The 25,571-nt window shown below is 31.0% G+C and overlaps 1 protein-coding gene across 17 annotated transcripts in view; it reads left to right on the top strand.

The window, feature by feature from the left end:
- Nucleotides 1-16,855, top strand: part of LOC120769609 (sodium/hydrogen exchanger 3) — a 54,082-nt gene extending 37,227 nt beyond the window's left edge. For 12 of the 17 annotated variants that reach the window (XM_040096702.1, XM_040096697.1, XM_040096706.1 and 9 more), the window contains 3 exons: nucleotides 992-1,204; nucleotides 4,799-5,156; nucleotides 13,802-16,855. In XM_040096702.1, the coding sequence (XP_039952636.1) occupies nucleotides 992-1,204; nucleotides 4,799-5,156; nucleotides 13,802-14,303 (1,073 nt within the window). In that variant the 3' untranslated portion in view covers nucleotides 14,304-16,855. Of the gene's footprint in view, nucleotides 1-991; nucleotides 1,205-4,798; nucleotides 5,157-8,279; nucleotides 8,910-10,646; nucleotides 11,462-13,801 lie in introns of those variants that run through there. The other 5 variants (XM_040096698.1, XM_040096693.1, XM_040096704.1 and 2 more) reach the window with 4 other exon arrangements.
- The last annotated feature ends 8,716 nt before the right edge of the window (nucleotides 16,856-25,571 follow it).

Raw genomic sequence — 25,571 nt, 5'->3', positions numbered from 1 at the left:
GACAGCTGTATGCTATAGCTTTTTGGGGAGAAAAGAACGTGTTCGAAATTTCAGATTCGTTTCTCAAAACATATACAGATAGACAGACGGGAATGGCTATAAATCTTAGCTCGTCACGCTGATGAACTCGATATATATTTTATAGGGTATCCAACGTTTCCTTGTGGGTGTTAAAAACATCGAGACACACTTAATATACCCTGTTCAGCGTACATATAATAAAGCAGCAGTTACCGTCAGTGTTTATACCAAGTTCATAGAAAGAATTGCAATAGCAGCCCTAAATATTGTGTATAAATTATTCGCCAATACTAATACCTGCCTCATACCTCATACCTTCCCATTCGAATTTGACTACTAGTACTACTAATAAATCGATCAATTTATCATTCAGCCATTATTTTCAGAATTTTAAACAAATTAGAAACATACACCAAAATTATGCCCATGGTTTATTTTTTCCAATGTAAAAACAACAATTATTCAACTCGCGTTTGTGTTAGAAAAAAAAAACGAATCGGTTTCTAATGATTCAGTAATTACGTCAAACACATCAATTACTACGAGCATGGCATTTTTGTGCATGGCTATAATTTAGCGTTTCAATTCTGTTTGGTTCTTTTGCGTGTTTTGGTTTTTTGGTTCACAAAATGTTTCGTATTTTATATTTTTGTTTGCAGCAATAACAAAATTAACTTACTAACTAAAATTAGCAACTATATAATGGCTGTCAAGCGACATAACTCATGTAACTAAACGAAAAATTTATGAAAAAATTAGCAAATTAATCTTTTGTTGCCGAACTCGCATGCACTCTGCCTATTGCCTAATTAACTTATGAATATTATTAAGCTTAAGCTTAGCTAACCAAAATAACTGTACAAATATGTATTGGTATGCTTACCATAGATGCAATTAGTTTATGTAAATAAGGCGCTGTTCACTTTACAAATTCAAAAGTTCAAATATTGCAATGTTTTACTCAAAATAGTTGCCGAGAATCCTATACCCGAGGAGGATCACAATATCTCACGTGATTCAGATGGTGAACGGCGTGTAGCAACACCTACCGCTACAGAATCGCAGTTGCCGTGGAAACGGCAAGGAGACGAACTGTCAGACGCAGTGCAGCAGAACGAATTCCCCGCTTGGGCTTCGAATAAGGAGTATTTGGCATATAATTCGCCCAGCGCCACATTTTTGGGTAAGTGCTCTTTTATTTATGAAAATATACACATATCTGCTAGACAGAAATTAAATACAAATATATAAAGTAATGTTTTATTTAAAAAAATAAAAGACGGCATGTATGTACATAGCCTTTAAGTAGAATATTAATATGTATGTATGCTTGATACTCGAAAATCTATACCTTTTATTGTTGGATCTGAAAGTTAGAAGATGAAGATTATATTATATATTATATAAGGGAAGGATATAGCGTTGTATAATACTAGATAGTTTTCCATGAAGTAAGGAAAAACTTTGCTAAATTAGACATAAAATGTTTCCTTAACTCTATCGAATACGTAAAAAATGTGTTGAGTGCAGAGAAGCCAATGACTCGAGTTTTCACGTACTTCAATATGTACATTAATATAGTTTTGAAGCCTTTGAAAATTGCAAAAAGTGAAAAACATCAAAATAGAATGAAACCCATTAATATAGTTTTGAAGCCTTTGAAAATTGCAAAAAGTGAAAAACATCAAAATAGAATGAAACCCATTGGAAAAGGTTGTTAAAAAAAAAGAAAGGAGAAGTACTTTTTTGGAGCTTTTTACTTTTTTTCTTCAGCTTTCCTGTTATTTTTTAAGTTTCTGTGAAAAATTCAAATATCCAAATTTTAGTATTTTAATTTTTAACACTTAAAATAAACAATAAATACACATTTACACTGTAATTGTGCGGTTTAAAATATTTATTTTTCACCAATTCCTGATACCAAGTGCAGCCAGGTCCTTCTACACCTGATCTCTCCAACGGAGAGGAGGTTTTCCTCTCCCTCTACTTCGGCCCGGCGGGTTCTGCATCGAATACTTTTAAAGCTGGAGTGTTTTCGTCCCTACGGACTACATGACCTAGCCAGCGTAGTCGTTGTTTCTTACAATGTGCGTTCCAAAGCAATCAGGACCAGAATTTTATTCAAAATAGTCTCCTTCTGCTTCAATATAGCTTTTTGCATGGTTCAAAAGCATGTCGAACGAGTGTTTTAGCTCTTTGGCCGGTATGGCCGCCAGTATGCCGGTGCAAGCCTTTTGAATGGCCTCTACGTCTGCTTAACGCTTTCCATTCATGGGCAAATGCATTTTTACGAAAAGGGAGAAGTCGCACGGTGCCGTATCAGGTGAATACGTGGAGTGGTTATTGGTTACAATTTGATTTTTGGTCAAATAATTTGGCACAATGATGTCCTTCGAATGTTGGATATTGAGCAATTTTTGGTCGTCAGTCAATTTGTGCGGAACAAACCGTGCACACAGTTTTCGTAAGCCCAAACATTCAATCAAAATGGGATACATCGATGTTTTGGAGATGTTCAATTCCATTTCTATGAATTTCGGCTGATTTTTGATGAGCTCACACACAGTTTCGATGAAATTTCTGGTGATCACGGATTTTGATTGGCCCACATGTTGATCGTAATTTATGTCCTGACGACGTTGAAACCACTCGTGCACTCTGCTACGGGATAGGCAATCATCGCCATAAACTTGTTTTATCAATTAAAACGTTTCGGTAAAAGTTTTACCAATTTTAAAACGGTGAAATATCATGAAATTCTCACTGGACAATCGCCAAAGATAGCAGATTCTAACGCACCAGTCGACATATAGATGGCGGCACCAGTGGGCGCTAAATTCAAAAAGTCATGTTTATTTTGGAACGCACCTTGTATTATACGCTTTCAATATAAGATCTCGACGTAAAATGCGTCAAGTCGTTCTATACGTCAGTCCGAGTTGCTGCGAACGGCGCCGAATCGCTTCTCCACGGTCTTCGTGTACACTCTCAGCTACGGCTGCTATATTTTTTTAGCTGCGTTCTGGACGTGGTTTATTACGTCGAATATTACCCAATAATGGAGGTTGGGTCTCAAGATGGATGATGGTGTTGCAAATGTTGACCATAAATTGAGCGAAGCCTGCTCTCTACAGAACGTGAATTTTGGTAATAAAGTGAGTCTTTTCATGATGAAATGCTAAACAATACTGAACAAAAATAACATGACAGTTTGCACGACTCACGCGCGGTCTGTCAAGAAAAGGCTGTTGACAAAAATAATTCTACTTGAATCACCAGTTATATATACATATATCTATGAGAAGTTTTCTGAGAAAAGGCAAAAAACAATCCTACTAAACGATTCAAATCTGCTTTTTTTATTTCAACTATTTGTTATTTTGTAGTAGTTTGCCGTTTCCAATGGATTTCATGCTACTGTGATATTTTCTGTTTTCAAAAATTATTTAGACTATCGTTATTTATAAAAAGGTAGTGCAGTGTTACCGAGCGTAAATTACACCAATTTATATTGATTTGTGACTGGGATATTGAGGCTGTTTCTTGCTAATATTGGGTTGCTAAATCGAAAACGATACTAAACATTTCCTAACACGTAGTATTTTTTGTGTTGTAGTAAAGGGGTGTAAGGGTCCAACCATCACCATTTGCTAAAATGACAAAAATAGCTGTACGTGTTGGGAAATTATTGAACTCAAATTCGTAATCAGGATATCTCAATTACCCCATAGACCTCTTAGCACAGCAGTCGCAAATTTTTCCCTCAGATTCAGATTTGTTAGGTAGTGTTATTGCATATTATACGTTAGGCAAAAATAGTATTTTTTGTCCTTTAGGTGCTCTTATTAATAAAATACATACATATATCTAGCATACAATAAATAAGTGAATGAAGTGCACAACGCTAATCTTTATTTTGAGTAATGAGCGGCGCTTGTTGTCAGTAAAATGCTATACAACTTAAACTTGTATACAAGTAGTTCAAACTCCGCCCTTACTTATGTACATACAATATATGGTTCCGTAACTCCAGCTTAGTAAAAAATTTACTTTGAATATGATATTTAATACTAAAAGTAGAGAGTATGCAAATGCAAATATAAATGTTTAACACGTGTGTACATTAAAAGCAAAATGTTGCATGCCCTCTATATACCCCCGATTTCAGTTTTTTAATATTATTTGCGCATTTACTTTACTCTTTTAACTTCAACTATCTACTCGCTCTTAAAGAATTATTGGAAAAGTGTATATTTGCAGCAATATGTGTGTGAGAAAAATTATACATTTAATATGATAAATTAGAGAGTAGCTTTGAAATATGACGTATTAAAAATTATTCTTACGTATTACAGCACCAATTGTCAAAATTCTGTAAACACCCGCTAATGTTGTGTTTTATTTTATTTTAACTTTCTTTTTTACCTTTTTCGATTTCCTCTATGTTCTTCTCTTCCACGTAAACTGCGTTGAATGTGTGTTATGCAAAAAAAAAAAACAAACGAACAAAAATTCAAAAATAAAATAATAATGGCAATAATTATAATGCAACTGTCCACCCCTGACATGACATGTTTTGCAACTAAACAACTTAACAATACTAAAAATTATAACTAAAAAAATTAAATAATTATTAAACGAAACCCGAAATATACGTAATAATAACAAACGCCCACACGCTCATGAAATATCGTATATCGAACAAACAAAAAACAAATTCCTCCATTCGTATGCACAATCCATCATCAAAAACCACATCACAATTTAACACAAAAAGGTGGCATAAACAAACCTAAACAGCCCAAGTCTGTCATAGGTTTATTCCGACGCGAGAGTTGCGGCTCGAGGGGCGGCAGCAGTCTGGGCGATCCTACAGATGGCGCTGGTTCAGCACGTGGCTCAGACCCCACACTGGCAAATGCATTGATTAGCGGCCTACCGCTGATGCCATTAATACAGCCGCCGCATGCGAATCCCCGTCTTGATAAGCGCTCACAATCGATTTCGGTCGCCACATCCGGCGGCCATGGTGGCATCGGTATTAATATTGGCGATTTAGCACATTCGGGCCCCTTCCCCGTAACGGCCAGCCATAGGCGCAATGTGCGGCGTGGCTCAATGTTGGAGTTAAGTGGGTAAGTATAGCATATAAGTTGCGGCGTGCGCACAGCTCGTATGCGTGTGTTATTTAGTTGCTTCATTTTCGCCTAACACAATCTTACACATCTTTTAATGTTTGTTTTTCACTTTAGTCCTTAAATCCTGTTATTTGTAAAAAGTTTTGCATACAATTTGCTTGTATAAACTACATATTAGTTTTTGTTTTGGTTTAATTTGTTGTGCATTTTACATTTCAATGAGTTTGTAGTGAACACTTCGTAGTATTTGTGCGTTATTAATATTTATTTATGTGTATTTATTATTGTTGCTAGAAAATATGGCACTACTTTTTGTTTAATACAATAAATAACATTTTAAAATACGTTTAGTAATAGCAACTAAATTATTGTTGATTTATATAAAAATTTCATAAGTAAAACCGCAATTAATTAATAGAATTTATGCCAATTAGTCATAATCATATGCTGATTGTCATGTTTTACTAACCAACATTTCATTATTCCATATATTTTAATATACGTATTTCAAATTACTTATGTGTCATATTCTCATCACACTTTTCATTTTTTTTGCTATTTTTTAAAGCATTTTTAGCGCGATAGACGGAAAATATCATAAACTGAATTTACTATATAGGAACAACAAAACTTTCATTAATTTTTTTTGTTTGAAAATATTTCTATAAATTAATTTATAAATTTTTTTGAAGATCAAAATTTTATATAAAATCATTTATTTACAGTCATACTAAATAGTTATTGCCCTCTTCAAAGAACTATGCATAAAATTATTTGAGTTACTTAGATTAACTGTTAAATTTCATGAACTTCACTTCTAAAGCATCTTGCGATTGGTTGTGCTTAAGTTTTGTGTTGAAATTACCTTTCTGGTGAATTATCCCATGCTATTGAAGGTTAAGGTTTTGTATGCATTAGTATATAAAAATCGGACTGCTTAATTTATTTTTATAAAAAATTCGAATTTGTTTATTTTCGAAAAATTTATATTGTAGCACCTAACCTTCAAATTTAACCCGGACTAGTCCATATAAACTGCTCAGGCGCACAGCGCATTAGTACATATTTATTTCCTACTTATGTTGGTATAATTTTATTTTAGGCTTATGTGAAGTTAGCTTTCTATGTATCAATTAGTGCGTGTTTGTCAGCTATTTCTTTACCATGCAAACTGTGATTGGCTCAAAAGGCTCAAGCCGTGCTCCCCGAAGCGAGTTTTTCAGTTTCGAAAATAGAAAATAATATCATGAAGCCAAATCTAGTGAATGTGTTGCCCGTGTTTGGCGAAAAAGTCAGTCACAATCACATTCTAGAAGGCGCATTCTGGTCTTTTGGTACGACTCTAGCATTTACACGCTTCATATTACGAAACATGTTGAGTCGATTTCTAAGAGAGGTTGAGATCGTCAGTTAACTCTCTAATGTCAACAGAACGTTGTTCAATAACTTCATTTTATCGATGTTTTCGTCATTAAGGGGCACATCTAAAAAACACTGTATCGATTGTTTTGAAAATTTCAGGATATGTTTTTACATGTTTCAAGAACAAGCACAGTGAAGTTTTATTAATTATACCATAAAAGATACTCCAACACTAAAAGTGATTCCGGCTTTCTCCGTTAATGAAACTGAAAGTTTAAAAATTCTAGAAGATATTATACAAATTGACAAAATGACAGCGTTCAATAAAAGTTTTTTTACCCCAAATTTTGGTCGTTTTTGGTCTGATCAGATTAGAACTGGAATTCTTTTTATGAAGAACTGTATACAGTACGCCCCTGGATTAATGCAAATGTGGTTCCAGAGTAGGGAACGGTTCCTTAGAGTAGTGGTTTTTAGTGACCTACAAGTGACACAGCACTGATGATGCGGAAAGCTTTTTCCACTCCCTCACCCACAAAATAGCGATCCGATCAATTGCCTCTGAGCAAATGTCAAAGAAATTTGAAAAATGCTATTTTGAGAACAGAGGAGCTGATGACATGAAGGGATATATTTTAGAAGTCTGTAACTCAAAAAGTATTTTAGATATCGAAATTTGAGTATATTATTGTTGAAGATATAAACTTCAAAATATTGTTTTTTAATTAACAAAGGTGAATGAACAACGGAACTTCTCGATGACTTCGCGACCTTCACTGAATGCTCTGTGCCACGTAAATACTTGGTTGGTAATAACTCAAAATTCTTCTGCAACATTTTTGACGATTGCTGTAACTTTGATTCCTTAGGAAACACAAAATTTCAAATAAACTTTTCTTCAATCTTTCTTTAGTAAAAATTTATAGGTAAAGTTCGAGTTATAAACAATCAGTTAATTGACATAATGTGATTAAACTTCAGGTGTACATTAAAAATGTTGTAAAGTTAAGAAAAGTATTTTTGATCGATTTGTTTGGCACGCGCAGTATAAATGGACCATTCCGGGTTAAATTTAATATTGATATTGATATGTATATTATCTTGATATATTTTACAAAATGACTTCAATATTCTGGAAATATTCTGGTTTATTAAATTAGTTGCAATCATTTACAAAAAGAAAAATTGCCACATATTTATAGTATTGGTGCCTTGATTGATTGGATCCTGTAGAGTCTAGCAAATATAGACTATAAATGAACTTGAACACTACACGCTCAAAATTCGCACACGTGCCACATACACACACACCGCTAAGTGCAAACATCACTAAGTTTACACTGTAAAATGATTTCGGTGGCATTTCGCTAATATTTTCATTCTAATCTGCATTAAAGGCAACAACAACAACCTACATGTGTATTACTACTCATTTTGTTTCGATAATCAAACTTTAGCTGTGTGCGTTAAAATGCAATAAATAACGGTAAATTTGTGTGTTGTTTGGTATGTATTGTATTGTATTTACAGACTAATTGTAACTGGACGCAGGCCAAGTAGAGTCTTACAATTTAATTCAACATTACAAGACATTGCAAGCGCATTAACTACCACAACCACTTCTAATAATACTACCACTAATTCCACTGCTATAATAAATACAACTATGTGTAAAACTACAACTACAACGACCACTACTACGACCACTACGACTAACAATGCGACCACTCTAATAGATAATTATAATATTACTTCCAGTTTAGCTACTAAAAGTTCTGATAATGCTTCCAACACCACCATTACTGCTACTATCAATACTACCACAACAACAACAACAACAACTACTACTGCTACTACTAATAATTCCCCCATAAAGGCTCCTGCTACTCCAACAAGCATTTGTTTTGCCACCCCAGACTCTTCAAACGCTACAACACCCTCAACAATAATTGACAATAGCCCCAGTAGCTATTAGTTGTTGCTCTTCTGCTTTAAGGTTCATGCAAATGCGTTTAATAAATGATTTCATAAACCTTCTAAAAGTGTTTACAGCCAGCTGTACGAGTAAATCGCTTAACCGCTATAAAATGCATAACATACTAATTTAAGAGTAAAACATGTACATACATGCATTAACATACGGCAACATAATATGTAAATAAAATAAGTGTGGAAGAAGTGTGGAAGAAGTGTGGTGAATATACTATATACAAAAGTTTTAGTACTTTTATAGGAAATGCGGTTACTTTGCGTACATGCAAGTATTTATGTATACATACATATGTACGAGTAGTATGTACCTGCAAATATTAATTAAAGTTAATAAAAATTAAAAGTAATGTTATTTGGCTACTAATGAATGAACTTTAGACATGGTTTTTTTTTATTGTTTTTGTTTATATTTTAAACAAGGTATGAATTGTTTGAAACATAATAATTAATAATAACTTTTCATTTATTTAATACGTTAAGCTTATTGTGAATTTTGTTGAAGTGGAAATAGTTGCAAAATGCTAAATAATATTAGAATCAGAAAGTAATCATATAATTATTAACTTTCATAAGCAAATATTCTTATTATGTAAATATGTATGTATATAATTTAAGTATATTATCATGTACATATTTTGTTGTATATACACATTATTATTTATATATTTATATTAAGGTGTTCGTTATTTTCCAAGTACATTTTTTTTTTCGTGAACAAGCTCTTCAAGAGATTTTTTGAAATTTTGCATAGAGCAAATAAACCTACAACTTTGAAAACCGTTCCCACGACAGTCGGATCTACGTAACTGGACGGTCAACTCGGCAGAATTCTACGCTACAAGAAAATAACAAAGCTTCGAAAAAGTCATATTCTAATACCAGATGTTTCGCTCTACAAAGAATGATTTTTATTTAAGAAATGAAATATTTGAGTATAATTATTTTTATTATTCCAAAGATACATATTTTACAAAGATTTTGAACAAATTTCAAATACTTAAAATTCGGCTATTAAGACGTTATTTCCGGCAGGCTCTCAAAAAAAAAACGCAAGACTACTTACATGATCATCGACAGTTAAGAGAAAAAATACAGTTTTTAATTAAAACCATAAGCTAGACATTGGACGAAGGAAAAATAAACTAAGTGAAAATTGTGTTTTGAGGTGTTAGGTTTCCTCTGGTAAAAAACAACCTTCTTCAACAATTTTTTTCTCATATAAAAAATTAAATATTTTATTAGAATTTTTTATTGTTCCTAAGATATACTAATAACAAAGAAATTTCCAAATTTTTGGGAAAAAAATATTTTAAACTAGGCCATTGCGACGCCATTTCTAGTGACCTCTTGACCTGTGTAAAATTTCATAGAGACGGCGCACTTAGCCTAACCAGCCTCGAGCGCACAAGTTGCCAAAGCTGTATCTCCGAAACTATTACTCCGATCAACTTGAAAATTTAGAACAATATTCTAAAGAAGTGTATTTAATAAGATAATAAAAAAATTAATACAAAAAAGTGTAAATTAAATTTTTGCAGACGTTTTTATAAAAAAAATGCAAGTTTTGGAGAAAATTTGTCGACGTTTTTTTTATAGTTGGAATTCAACAAATATTCTTTCATTCAAGACTTTGTAAATTATAGATGTATTGAAGACCTGTGTAAAATTTGCTTAAGATCGGTTGAATACTTCGTTAGAAATCTTGACAACCGACTTTGGAAACACAGTTTCGGAAATGGTATTTTGTAGCGGTCAAACCCCTTAAGGCTAAACTTGAAACTGCAAAAACACGAAAATTGGCAAATAACGATCATATGTTGGAAAATAATTTTAATATATTGATTATTTAATTCAAGTGCGTTTTCTGTTCGTGTTATGTATTGACTAAAATGAGCTTATAAAGTCTTAATATCTTTAATTAACTAATAATAAAATGTTTATACACTCATTTTGCCATCATATAAGTAAGTTAACTTAGCAATGGAATTAGTTAAAAAACTGCGAGTAATTCAACAATTTAACATTCATAAAAGTTTTCCAACTAACACAAAATAAGCGGCTACTGTAATTTCTACCAAAATCTTCGTTTGTGACTAACCATACTTACAAAATACAATCCTTATATTTTTGCAGCATAAATTTCCAATATCAACGTGTCTAACACTACACCAACGCTCAAACAAAATCACAAAAATATTGGCTTTACCTTACTGAAGCCACCTGAAAACTACAAATAAAAGTTTTAACGAACCTATATACATTTTAATATACATACATACATACACGCAAACATATATCCAATTTTTTAATTTATTAAATGCGAAACACTCAAAGTTTATGAAATTGTTTAGCATCTCTTTGTAGTTAGTGATCCAGCGCTAGTTATGTATATAAAAAAAATATTATTATTACCAACAAAACACAAACTCCATTGCACAAATACACAATTTATGCACCTATACATAAAAACAACAGAACACAAATATTAGCAGTACTAATAAATTAAAAAATGAGGAAGCTGTGGCACACAAACAACACATACGAATTGGACATAATCGGAAACTCACCAACATTACCCTGAATTGCTCATATTTTAGTTCTTAAAGAGTAAGTAATATAGGTAAAATTTTCTTATATATAAATTTAAGTATACTTATTTCTTAATAGGTTTATTTTTGTAATCGGTTTTTGTGTATTCCAATTTAGTAAATAACCGATTTAAGTTGACTAAAACATATTGTGTGTGGATACTTGTATATTTATGGTATATACAGTTACGTTCTGTAAATATATAATATCTATTATACATATGTATATTATGAGTAGTTGAAAAAGTATTTTCGTATTTTGTAAATAGATATCGTTGCACGCGTATATCTGCAGTGCTACCAATCACATTGTGTCATACCATTAAGTGTTGGAAAAGTGAGATAAGCTTTATGTAACCAAAAAAAAAATTAAAATTCGGGGAAGTTGAAAAAAAGTCGCAGCTGTTCAAAAATGAGTGAAAATAATGAAAAAAATTCGCTATATTTTGAAAGTTTTGTATAAAACAGGGAAGAATGCCACGCAAGCCACCAATGAAATTTGTGATGTTTACGGAGACGATACTGTATCAGTTCCTGTAGCATAACAATTGATGTGAAAGATACACCTCGCTCTGAATTTAATAGCGCGAATTAACATCTGCGATTCTTTGTTGAAACGAAATGAAATCGAACCATTTCTGAAGCGTATGTTAACAGAACACGAAAAGTGGATCAAATACGGCAATAATATGCGAAAAAGATCATGGTCTAAGCATGGTGAAACTCAACAAATGGGCACAAAGTCAGGACGGATGCCTCGAAAGGTTATGCTGAGTGTTTGGTGGGCTTGAAAAGCTTGAAAATCCATTATGAGCTGATCCAGCCTGGTCGTGCGATTGATTCTATATTTTATTGTCAACAACCAATGAGATTGAAGCAAGCAATCGAAATAAACGGCTAGAACTGATCAACAGAAAGGGCTACGTCTTCCATCAGGACAACGCTAGACCACACACGTTTTTGATAACTTGGCAAAAACTGTGAGAGCTTGGCTGGGAAGTTTCGAAGCATCCACCATATATCCCTGATCTTGCACCATCGGACTACCATTTGTTTCGGTCAATGCAGAACTCTCTTCATGGAGTAAAGTTGGCTTCAAGAGAAGCCTGTGAAAATTACTTGTCACAGTTTCTCGCCAAGAAACTAGAAAAGTTTTATACTGATGGAATAATGTCTCTAGCGGAAAAATGGCAAAAATTGGTCGACCAAAATAGTATATATTTGATTCATTAAAGTTCATTAAAAATATAAAAAAAAATATGTTGAAGCCTATTTAAAAATACGAAAAGACTTTTTCGACTGCCCTATATTAGTTCCTATTGTTTTACTCTATTTAGCTTAAGGAGGCAATTTTATTTTATTTTAATTTTTAACACAATTTATATACATATGAATTTTTTTTTTGTTGCTCAGAACTACGAAAACGAATCTCAATGAATGTATTTATCAATGAATCCAAGGCTACTACTAGGTATTCGCAGCGCAATAAAGTTTTTTGTTAAATTTCAATTTTGAAAAATCCATTTATGATATTTGGTTCTACAAACCGTACAGTATTATGTAATATTTAAATATTTACGCTACAACTATACTTTTAGGTTATATGAAGGTTTATAGGCTAAATAACACTTACGTACTAAGTTATAAATCACTGCATCATGTTTCTAAACACTTATTATACAATCATTAGTAAAATTCGAAAATAATTTCTTTTTTTTATAAAAATAAAAACCTAAAAAAATTCTATGTTTATATTATTTAAAAATACTATAAGTATTTTGTGCTTAGTTGTGCAAAATGTACATAAATTGTTTGGCTTAAAATGTTTTATTCCAATATTTTCATAAATTTAGTTTTAAGTTTTAGTAGGATTTAATTTAATAGTGAGTTGTACTCTTGCAAATATACATGTTTATATATTTAATTATTTATTAACTTAAGTTACATATAACTTCTTTTAATGCATCTCAATAAATATTTACTTAAACTGTAAATACTATATCCAACTCGACTCTTTATTAAATTATTTATGCTCACTTGCTGCTGGTCTTGTTTCTCTTCTCACTGGTGCTTTCATGTTTCTACCTTTTATTTGTATATGTGTATATATAAAACTTATGAAAAACCTATTACAGCGTAAAATATTCACCACTTACTACTTTTTGTAATATTTTCAATAAGCTTTACATGTAATTTCAAATGCTTCTTACATTTTAACGATGTTTATGCTTTGGTCAATAAATTGTGTACATAAAAACTAGTATGGGTATATTAAAATAAAAAAAACTCTTTAATATTATTATTATTATTAGCTTGCTTTGCTTTCATCGCTGCTGCTAAGCATTATACTTTTGTGTACTTACGGACTAAAGCTTATGATTTTGTCGGCTTCTTACCACTTGCTGTAGCAAAAAATTGCTTTCACTCGCATGAGTTCTTGGTTCTGTGCTTAAAAACCGTGCTCATTCATATAAGCTTAAACATTTTTATAAAAAGCCATATACATACATATTGCTTATTAATATTTTATACATACATATGTACATATATAATTATGTATTTCGAATATCATGCTGAAAAACTCGACATTACCCAAAATATCTATAATGAAAATTTTCTTTCATTGCACCCATTAAACATGTCGCCTCTAAAAACCAAATAAATCATCAATATTATCACTGTGACAAACACACATCACAGAGACACTATCCCCGAGGAGACTTACCAGCACGGTCATTCGAAGTCCTTGTGCGAACCGACCGGCGAAGATTGGGAAAACACCGCTTTGGCCACACGCGAACGTACCATAAGCGGCAGCAGTAATAGCACCGGCCGTGAGCCACTTCTACCCAAATTAACGCCACGCGCACAAATACGCCGTATGGGTGGCAGCAGTGGTGGTGTTGGCGGTGCTATGAGCACGCTTGGTGGCTTGCGTAATCAAGTGACGACCGCCCTACTCTCCACATCGAACTCCGAATATGATGATGATGAGGATGAAGATATTGATTTGTATGACGATGAGAGTATTGTCGTCACCACTTTGACTAGCGGCAGTGGTGGTAGTGGTAGTGGCGCGCTAAATCGTAGCGGTAGCAGTGGGAGTGGCGGCGGCAATGGTAGTAGCGGTGCCAGTAGTAGCAGTAACAATACAACAACCACAATTCGGCTGACACGCAACAATGATGAGAGTATCATTTGAGATTGTCGCCGCAAGCAATTGCTATAACGGCGACTTTTTGGCGAGGGCAGCAGCGAAAAGCAGCAACAACAACGTCGCCTAAATCGTTGGGCTTTCAAGTATGAAATGTTACAATGATTAGTTGAAATTTAAGGGTGGGTAAGTCTAAGGTTGCGAAAATTCAATGAAATACTAGTTGCCAATAATGCCTGTTAATTGAAGAAACACTTTGTGTATGTATTAGAAATTAGTATAAGTTTTGGAAAATGTGGCTGGTTAAGATAAATTGCTTGTCATAAGTTTATTTTTAAGTTAGTGAATCTAAGTGATTTATCGTTTGGATTAATTTAAATATTACAGCAGTTTTTTATTATTTTGATTAGTTCCGTAATTGAAAAATAGTGTTTTTCATTGTTCTTATTATTTTATTTTATTTTATTTCTAAATTAAAAAATCATTTTATACAATTTTGATTAATTTCGAAATTGAAAAATATCAATTTTATACTATTTTGATAAATTTCGAAATTTCTTTAAATCATGACTATTTTTGTAGCTCCGAACCATACTTACTACGCGAGCATCTACTTAATTTCAATTTTTTTCCACAATTACAATATAACTTCGTGTATAAATTTAAATTAGCAAAAAAATTAAATTTTGTTTGAAATGCATTGTCACATGGTAAATGTATGACTTCAATAAAAACAAAAAATGACCACAAAAACTATAGAACAAGAGTGTAATTATAGCGCCAACTAATTCATTTTATGCATTTTATGCAGTACTTAAACACTGTGCACCTAAAATTATGCTTCGATAGAAATATAGACAGAAAAAACGAAACGTCACCTAATTAGCAACACTGGGCTGTGTTTGAATAAAATAAGTAACTACTATAAAAATTGTGCTAAATAGTTTCCAGAAAAACAAACAAAAATACTTCAGCAATTCCAATGCCATATTTTTCATGTCTACACGAATGCTTCTCGTTTTAATAATATCTTTAATTTATTTAGAATTTTTTTGAGGCTTTCATTTGTGTACAAGATGTATATACCGAGCAAACAATAGAAAGATGTAAAGATTTTAAAACGTGCAGTTTTATTTTAACAACTTGTAAAGTATTTTATATGTATGAAACTGTCATGCAGTGTGTGACTGCAGTAAACAAAAAAATATGTAAAATAGTATGTATAAAACAGTTAAGCTGCTGCTTAGACGTAAAAAGAACAAGCCATAGCAATGAGAATCCTACCGAAAACTTCTAAATGTGTGTAATATATATAACTATATGTATATTTAGTATAGTGCGTAGTTGAAAATGTATTGAACGACGTGTCGATAAGACAATTAAAGCTACGGCGTGAATGACTGGAGTTTTAATAATTTTTATAACATTTTAACAGTTGCAACTTATACTAGTTATACTTAAAAACCCAAAACAAGTCAAATAAAATTACTTAAAAAAATATTCTCCCAATTGGTACATAAAAATTCAAGCAAATCTTATAACAAAACTTGGCTTTGAAATTGAAAACATTGTAATATTAGGCATAGTGTGTGTCAGTGTACATGTAACTGTACATAAAATATTATTTATAAAATATTATTTATTTTCAGTGTTACCAATTTTTTTACAAAAACACTTTATTTGGTAAACATTTGTACTTAAGTTTTTGTTTTAACTTAAATTCTATGATATGCGCGAGCGCTTAGAGAAGCATAATATTTTCCAAAATGTACAACTGTCAAACTTTATATTTGAATTCCGAATATTTGAATATTATAAATTGCAATAAATTATATTTGTCATTATAAGCGCAAGCAAAAGAGCAAATTTTTCACTTTAAATTATAAATATTTTAGGGTTATTTGCCGTTGTGACTTGCAAATAAAAAGGAAAAATTTGCTCTATTTTATTTTATTTTTTAATAAATTTGTAAAGAAGTGCTGCAAAGATCTTCCTTAAATAACAGAATACGTAATGTGTTAAACGTACTTAAACTTAAAAGTGTTCTTCATTTTGAAAGTAGTTCCTAATTTCTTTCAATAAAAAATAATGTATGTATAGCAAAAGCAGCGTAGACTCAAAAAGTCAATAAAACATTTGACTATTTTTATTTGTTTTTATTTTTATTAGACAAGAGCAGAAAGTTGAAACCTATTGCAAAAGGAAAAATAATTTATGGCCGATCTCTGGACGTGAAGAGGAGAAGGAGTGGTGTGACTGAATTTTTAATGGTCATAAAGGGCTTAACTCGATTTACGGCAAAACTACGAGCCCTGTAGATAAAAGTCATATGACAAAGTTGTAGGTAATGGAAAGATCTACAACTTGTATATGAACATCCTTTCCACATAACCTCAGAATGTGTGTGAGAAACCCAGATAAGCAAATTTTTGGATTTTTTGTTTTTATCTTGTACCAAACATAAACTTATCTTCTATGGCCAAAATACACTGAAAAAATTTATAATTCATACCATCAGAAAGAAGAAAATTCAACCAGCTTATTTTTATAATTTGTTATTACTTTTATTAAATTAAAAAATATAATTTTATTATTTTTTGTAAAAGGTTTTTTTAATTTTTATTAAAATAAATAAAATAATAAAAATAATTTCGAAATTAATAAAAATAATAAACAATAATCAAAAAATTATGCTTTCCAATTTCGAAAAATACAAAAGATATTGTCTATATTTTTAATTTCAAATTATATCCTAAAGATTTTTTAATATACTCTGATATTTCGACGTGAAAATTTTCGTTTGAAAGTTAGGAGGTTTTTCCAATGTTAAGTAAAAAATGGAAAAATAAATATTTTAAAATTAAAAATACAGCGTATTTGGGACATAAGCAGCAACTTTACATCAAATTTCGTGTAAGAAATTTTTTTGTACAAGATAAAATAAAAAACCGGAAAATTTGGATATTTCAACTTTTTACATAAATTTTGAGGTTATGTAAATAAGGTGTTCATATAAAAGTTGTAGATCTTTTCATTACCAACAGCTTTGCCATACACTCTTTTCTATATGACACGTAGTTTTTTCGTAAATCTTGTTAACCCTTAAAAATGCAATCACACAGGCCACAGACCGCCGGTAAACTATTTTTCCTTTCATTTTTGTTATTTTATTTTCAATGCGTTTCAACTTTTTTTTATTAATTTAAATAATTATTTTTTGTTTTTTAAATTTAACTACCCTGGTCTATTATATACAATAATGGCATTAATTGTTACTATTATCTTTTTAATTTATAATAAATTTAATCAAACACCTTCATTAAGTGTTTTAAAATAAATTATTTATCGACACAAGACAAATGCAATTTGCGACTTAATTTGTTTTGTCTTCATTTACAATTTTTAGAGACAATAACTGTATAAACGAAGAAAGTATTTGAAAAATCAATTATTAAAAAATATTAAATATGAAATAACTTATTTCATAATAAGCGTTGTCGAAGTTCATTGATTTAAAATAATCAGCGAAAATTAACAAAAAAAAAATTAAAATTAAAAATGTGTGCAAATACCAGAGTTAATTAATTTGAAATTACCAAAATAGGCTTTTAATTAGTACTAAAAAAGAATTTTAATTAGCGCTAAACTTAAGCAAAAAAAATTATATACACACATATACTATATAGGATCGCTAACAATACACGCATATTTTTTGCCACACGTGTACATGAACATGTACTAAAAACCAAAAAAAAAATGATAGATTGAGCAAAAATATTAGACGATTTCGAAATTGGCACAACTTTCAACTCAACGCCTTACTTATGTTATATTCATAATATGTACTTACATAATTACGCATACATGTGTGAGTTCAATGCATTAGCGGTAGTTAATTGAAAACAATTGCACCAACAACACACATGCTGACTATGTACATTGAATAATATGAGTACTAACCAATTTGTATGTATATAACTTTGTGAAAACGGATGCGAAATAAAGTATGTATGAACTGTTGTAATCATGAGAACCTACACATAATAACGTCGTAAGAACTTTCATTGTAATCAATAAAAATCTTTACAACAAATATTACAGAAATGGTTTTTGTTTTAATATATTGAACGGTGAAAGGTGAGTACTTACTTGTAAATCTAAAAAAGAGACAACTTTTCATATAAGTATTTAATATCTTCTTCTCCTTTATTGGCATAGACACCGCTTACGCGATTAACAACAGCGCGCCAGTCGTTTCTTCTTTTCGTAACGTGGCGCCAATTGGAAACTCCAAGCGAAGCCAGGTCCTTCTTCACCTGGTCCTTCCAACCACGTGGAGGTCTTCATCTTCCTCTGCTCCCCCCGGCGGCTCCTGCGTCGAATACTTTCAGAGCTGGAGTATTTTCGTCCATACGTACGGCATGACATAGCCAGCACTGCCGCTGTCTCTTAATTCGCTGAACTATGTCAATGTCGTGGTATATCTTATACAGCTCATCGTTCCATCGAATGCGATATTCACCGTAGCCAACGCGCAAAGGACTATAAATCTCCTGCAGAACCTTTCTCTCGCTCGTAGCGTCGACTCATCAGATGTTGTCATCGTTCATGCCTCTTCGCCGTATAGCAGGACGGAAATAATGAGTGTGGTATAGAGTTTGGTTTTTGTTCGTCGAGTAAGATCCTCTTTTTCTCCTGGCTCCATATAAGAAAAGCAGCCACCTTGCCTTGCCATTGCTTGGGTGATGCTCACACCGCGAAGTGATGTGTATTGAATGTCGCGAGGTGACTTCAACGGTAGCTGGCACCAGCTAACTGGTTCTATATAAGAAAAGCAACCACCATGCCTTACCAGTGCTTGGGTGACGCTCGCACCGCGGAGTGATGAGTGTTGATAGTCGCGAGGTGACTTCAAGGGAAGCTGGCTGCCAGTTGGCTCTATATAAGAAAAGCAGCCACCATGCCTTGCCAAGATGACGCTCAGATGTGATGTGTATTGAATGTCGCGAGGTGACTTGAAGAGAAGCTGGCTGCCAGTTGGCTCTATATAAGAAAAGCAGCCACCGTGCCTTGCCAGTGCTTGGATGACGCTCACACCGCGAAGTGATGTGTGTTGAAAGTCGCGAGGTGACTTCAAGGGAAGCTGGCTGCCAGCTGGCTCTATATAAGAAAAGCAGTCACCTTGCCTTGCCAGTGCTTGAGTGACGCTCACAACGCGGAGTGATGTGTGTTGATAGTCGCGAGGTGACTTCAAGGGAAGCTGGCTGCCAGTTGGCTCTATATAAGAAAAGCAGCCACCGTGCCTTGCCAGTGTTTAGGTGACGCTCACACCGCGAAGTGACGTGATTTGAAAGTCATGAGGTGACTTCAACGGTAGCTGACTGCCAGCTGGTTCTATATAAGAAAAGCAGCCGCCGTGCCTTGCCAAGATGACGCTCAGATGTGATGTGTATTGAATGTCGCGAGGTGACTTCAACGGTAGCTGGCTGCCAGCTGGCTCTATATAAGAAAAGCAGCCACCGTGCCTTGCCAGTGCTTGGATGACGCTCACACCGCGAAGTGATGTGTGTTGAAAGTCGAGAGGTGACTTCAAGAGAAGCTGGCTGCTAACTGGTTCTATATAAGAAAAGCAACCACCATGCCTTGCCAGTGTTTAGGTGACGCTCACACCGCGAAATGACGTGATTTGAAAGTCATGAGGTGACTTCAACGGTACCTGGCTGCCAGCTGGCTCTATTTAAGAAAAGCGAAGTGATGCGATTTGAAAATCACAAGGTGACTTCAACAGTAGCTGGCTGCCAGCTAGCTCTATATAAGTAAAGCAGCCACCGTGCCTTGCCAGTGCTTGGGTGACGCTCACACCGCGAAGTGACGTATCTTGACAACCTTATATGCGATGTTGAGGAAGCTTATCCCGCGGTAGGTGGCGCAGATTGTGGACTGGGCAGAGCACACTTAAATTCCAATCGTCGGCGTCTACGGCGAGATATGTATATACCATAACAATTCGCACGACAGTCGGTACTACTTGCCTGCAGAATTTTATGTAGACAGGAGCTATCCTTTCGGCGATCTAACCCTGTTTTGTATTCATCAAAAGTGACAATTTTATAAATAAAACACAAAATAATTTCTTGAATTCAATAATTTATTTATACTTGTACATTTATTGCATCAAATAAATTGATATATGTTTTTTATGTAGCTAAATGAATGAACTTGTTTATTACATATATGTTTGTATGTATATATATATTTATTTTTTAATCCTTATATGCTTGTATGTAGGTGTGTATATGTAGTTTCATTCATAAATTTATTGGAATTTCGGCTCAGCTTTATACACCGTTTCGAATGAATGAATGCGATGGCATTTATCTTATATGTATTTTTACTTTCTGTGAATATTATATTCGTTTTGCATTAACTTTATGTATGCCAAATGCAATAGCGAGGCGCATTTAAGTGCTGTACAACATGCAATCATTGCCAAGGATTGATATCAAACACCCGCTGACACTTTGACGACACTGTAGCTACCATGACAATGAAGAAATTGTCTTGTGGCTGTTGTGCATTGCATTAGTTTATGTATTTATATACATACGCTGTTTGCGCGCGCAATTTAAATGGCCTAGGCTGAGTCAATTTGGTTTGAGCTCGAGTAGTATATAGCATATGCACGTATACATATATAGATTTGTATACGAAGTAAATTATTGGAATGTTTTTAATTATAAATTATAAGCCAATTGAGAAAAAATAATAATAATTTCTAGTGTATGCAACTTTAGGGTGTGCTCGTTTTCGCATTCCCTTTTCCCTGCACTTTAGCAAGCATTCATGCCGAGGCAAAATTATGTACCGTTGCATATTTCCAGACGTTTTTCCCAAGTTACCTCAAATTACAGTTTTATTGTTGCATAATGTAAACGCTTACGTAAACGTTGTAATATATTTTTATGTACTTGTCTAAATATATTTCGTTAGCGTTAGCATTTTTTTCATTAACGCAAAGTTATGACAATAATATTTTCACTAAACATTTGTATATATTTAGAATATACTAGTATGTAATGGAACGACTCAACATCAGGCTAATATACTTACAGTTTTTTTATGTTTATAATTGCATTAATTTTTTATTATTGATTAACAAGATGAAGAAGATTAATTTAACTTCTTGTAAAGGCATTAAAGTTGAATGCGTCATAACATATAGGAAGGTTCGATATATATATGTATATAGGTAATTTCTTGTTCTAGTATTACAACTAACTCTGCTTCGCATATACATACTTATGTACATATGTACATACATTTGCATGTAGTATGTATATATGTATTTTTATGTATGCATGTTGGTTTGAAAGTTGAGATCTTCAGTTGTTGGGCTATAGTTTATAGTTTAAATATATATATGTATATGTGTTTATAAATACATGTAGCATTATATAAATTTAACAAATTCTAGTATTCTTTGGTTTTGTAGTAAATATTAAAGCAATACACTTCATTCATTCATGTAGCATGTTTACAAAATATCCTATGAATGCCTTCGCCTAAATATTATTTAATGTCAATTAATGAAGCGGCTAGTGTAATGTTGTTGTTGTTGTTAGAGCGGCAGAGTTCAGCCGAGCTGACAGTCCCTGGCCGCATATAAATCGGGGTTCGTTCCGGTTACGTAGACTCGACTGTCGTGGGCTAGTGTAATCGTGTATATTGGTTAAATTCGTGCAAGCCATTCTATAATTTTGAAAAAATTATTTTCTAATAAAAAATTTTCCACTCTACAAAAAAGGGCTTAACAATTTTTACACAAAAACATTTCCTTAAAAGTTAAACGCAGTCAAAGTTATGCATCAAATGCACTGTACGAGCATTTACACAGTACACCATGTCGTATGAGCAACACAGAATGTATAAATCACTGGTATGAATGCTCAGTACATTTGATGTGTAACTTTTAAGTACTAAATGCTTTATGGAAAAAATAACCTAGAACTTTTTTTGTAGAGCGGAAAATTTTGTATTAGAATATCATCTTTTGAAAGTTGTAGACTTACTTGCTTATTGTAAAATATCAAAAAATCCATGTTATACATACATACATATATACATGGGAAAAAAATATGATACAGTCAGCGTTTAAATTGAAAATAAAAAGTTTGTTTATATTGGATGCTATTTTTAAGGCAAAAACTGAAACTTGGGAGATGGTTTGCAAATAAAATCAACTTATGACGAAAGGGATACCTCTATTGTATAGGCTTAATATACTTGAATGTCGGCATGCATATATGTACATAATTATTACAAATGAACTCAAGGCTTAACAAAAGCTTAGAAAATTTAAAATTAAAAAAATGAATTCGCAAATTACTCTATAAAACCAAATATAAATCAAATAAATATACTATATACATAAATAAGAAAGTAAACAATAATTAATCACAATAAATATACAAAATTTATTTTGCGTCTTCAAAAATCATACTATTATTATGGATTTCTGTATAAACTCAGAGAATAGTGGAACCAAAATAAATGTGTTCTTGCATAAATTTTATTTTTTTTATTCATGTGTAAGCATGCTATTCGTTTGTATGCAATACATTTAATAAATATTAATGCCTTTGACGATTTTGGTGGTAAGTTGCTAGTTTTTGAGAGATGTTTATGCCATTGATTTGGTCCCGCTGCTGCTTAGTTATTAGTAAGTATACATTATTGTTATTTGAAATTATTGCATGCATTTTAACACTTTTAATTAATCCCTTTTTAATTATAAATATTATCATATATTTAATTGTGATTGTATTTTTTATTAATTTTATATGTATGTATGCCTATAATGTATGTATATGCAACAGTTAACATTCAGATTATTTGTAGAGCGTAAGCATACTTACAAATACAAATGTATGTTATGTATATACAAATAAGGTTCATATGTTGGGTGTGTGAATATATGTATGAGTTTATTTATATATTAATTTTTCCATACATTTGTATGTAAATAAATACATTTCCGTTGCTTTTTTAATGGTTGGAAACTTGCAAAACACTTTCGAAACAACAATTTTGGATATTATTATACATATATATGTATGTAAGTATGTATAGAGGTTATTATTTTCATGCCATTGAACGTTTGTAACTCTTTATATATGTATTAAAGTTAGTTCTATTTCGTTTGGAACTTGAGCCCAATCCACAAAAAGCTTATTATGCCTATTAATATTATTTTATTTAGTTGAACGTATATATTTTGTATATTTGCTGCTAAATATGTTCTTGGAAGTACAAGCTGTTTGTATAAATTTACAAATGTTTATTGACTTGCATGCATAATTAAATACATACAATTAAATTAAATTAAATTAAAGAAAGTTATAAATGAATTAAATTATTACAGACAGGTTTCGGATATGATTAAAATAAATTTTTTCAATTATACATTTTAAGGTGTTTTTTATTCATCAAATTAAAAAAAAAATATAAAAATATATATATAAATATAAAAAATAAAATAAAATAAAATTAAAAAAAAATAAAAATTAATTAAGAATAGAAAAAAAATTAAAAATACAAAAAAATTTTAAAGTAAAAAAAAAAAAATAAAAATAAAAAAGTTATTAAAAATAAAAATATATACATATATAAAAGAAGAGGTTTTTGAGACGATTTTTCGAAATCATACACCCTAAGGTGAGTTTTCAATTCATCAGCATATAAAAATAATACAAAAAAATTCTTATTAAAATATATTAAATAATGAATTATATTTTTAAGATCACCTTCTCCGATGTATGTTTGTATGTACTATATGTTGCAAAAATATTTAAAATTCGGTGATACCAATTCAGATTTGTAAATATTTATTAGTCGGATATTGAATTAAAATAGAATTATTTGGTATTATTAATTTTATATAATAATACATGATATGTTTTTTAAATAGGTAATGAAAAAAGGATTACATTAATTGAAATTACAATAAAAAAATAAAATAAAAAAAATATTACATATAAAGTTAAAATTTTAAATGAAAAATATATATTAAAAATATTCTTAAAAGTAAAAAAAAATATAGAAAAGTATTACAATTAAATTTTCTTTTTTAATATAAAAAAATTTATTAAGAAAATCTTAAAAGTATAAAAACGTATTAACAACAAAAAAACAATATTGAAAAATTTTTAAAATAAAGCCAATTGTATTACAAAAAAAAATAGTAAAAAAAAATTTTAAAATTTTTAATTGCAAAAAAAAATTAAAAAAGTATTAAAAATTTAAAATTATAAAAATGTATTAAAAATTAAAAAAATATATATATTAAAAATAAAAACTAATCTGTTAAATAAAAATAAAGATTATTAAATAAAAAAGTTATTAAAAGTAAAAAACAATAATACTTAAAAAACCAAAAAAAATATATTATACTTAAAAGGAAAATTTGCAATGTACATACATATGTATGTTGTATGTACATATGTACATACATTTGTACATATATTGTAATATTGATAATACATATGTTTTGACATTTCGAATACGAGTATTTTTCTAAAATTTTAAACTAAACTAAAAAAAATAAAAAACGTATTACAAATAAAAAAATATTTAAAAAAATTATTAAATAAAGTTTTTAAATGTACAGAAAGTTATTAAAAGTAAAAAAAAAATATTAAAAATAAAAACAAATATACTACAAATGAAAAAGGTATTAACACATGTAAAAAAAAATTACTAAATAAAAACATAATATTAAATAAAAAAAAAATATTTAAAGTAAAATATTATTAAAAATAAAAAAAATTCTAAGCACAAAAGGAAAACTTTCAATGTTTATGTATGTAGTAATATTGTTAATATGTTTTGACGTTTCGAATAAGAGTATTTTACTAAATTTTGAAACTATCCCTGTTTATATAATTTTTTGGAAAATGTATCAACTTCAACTTAAATAACTTTTATTATATACCAACATTAATAGCATAACTGTATTAATATAGTGAGTATCTCAGTGCAAGCGAAATATATCGCAAATTGCTGCATATTGCCTCCAACTTAATTATTAAAGTATTTAATATGTAGATGGCCAGCAATTTTTTTTTTTTTTACTTTTGTTTGTTTAACTCACATAGTAACATGGAACATTTAAATAATTTTAAAATATATTCCTTTTTTTTAAGATAACAATTAACACTTATGGAACAATTAAAAATTGAAGAAAAAAAGAATTTTTATATTTTTGAAAATGTGAATTAGAAAAAAATGTAATAAACATCTTTTTTTTGTGTATTTCAT

The sequence above is a fragment of the Bactrocera tryoni genome, chromosome 2 (assembly GCF_016617805.1).
Source record: "Bactrocera tryoni isolate S06 chromosome 2, CSIRO_BtryS06_freeze2, whole genome shotgun sequence".
NCBI classification, from domain to species: Eukaryota; Metazoa; Arthropoda; class Insecta; order Diptera; family Tephritidae; genus Bactrocera; species Bactrocera tryoni.
The sequence above is the reverse complement of the archived record's forward strand: the minus strand, read 5'-3'. Positions and strand labels throughout refer to the sequence as shown.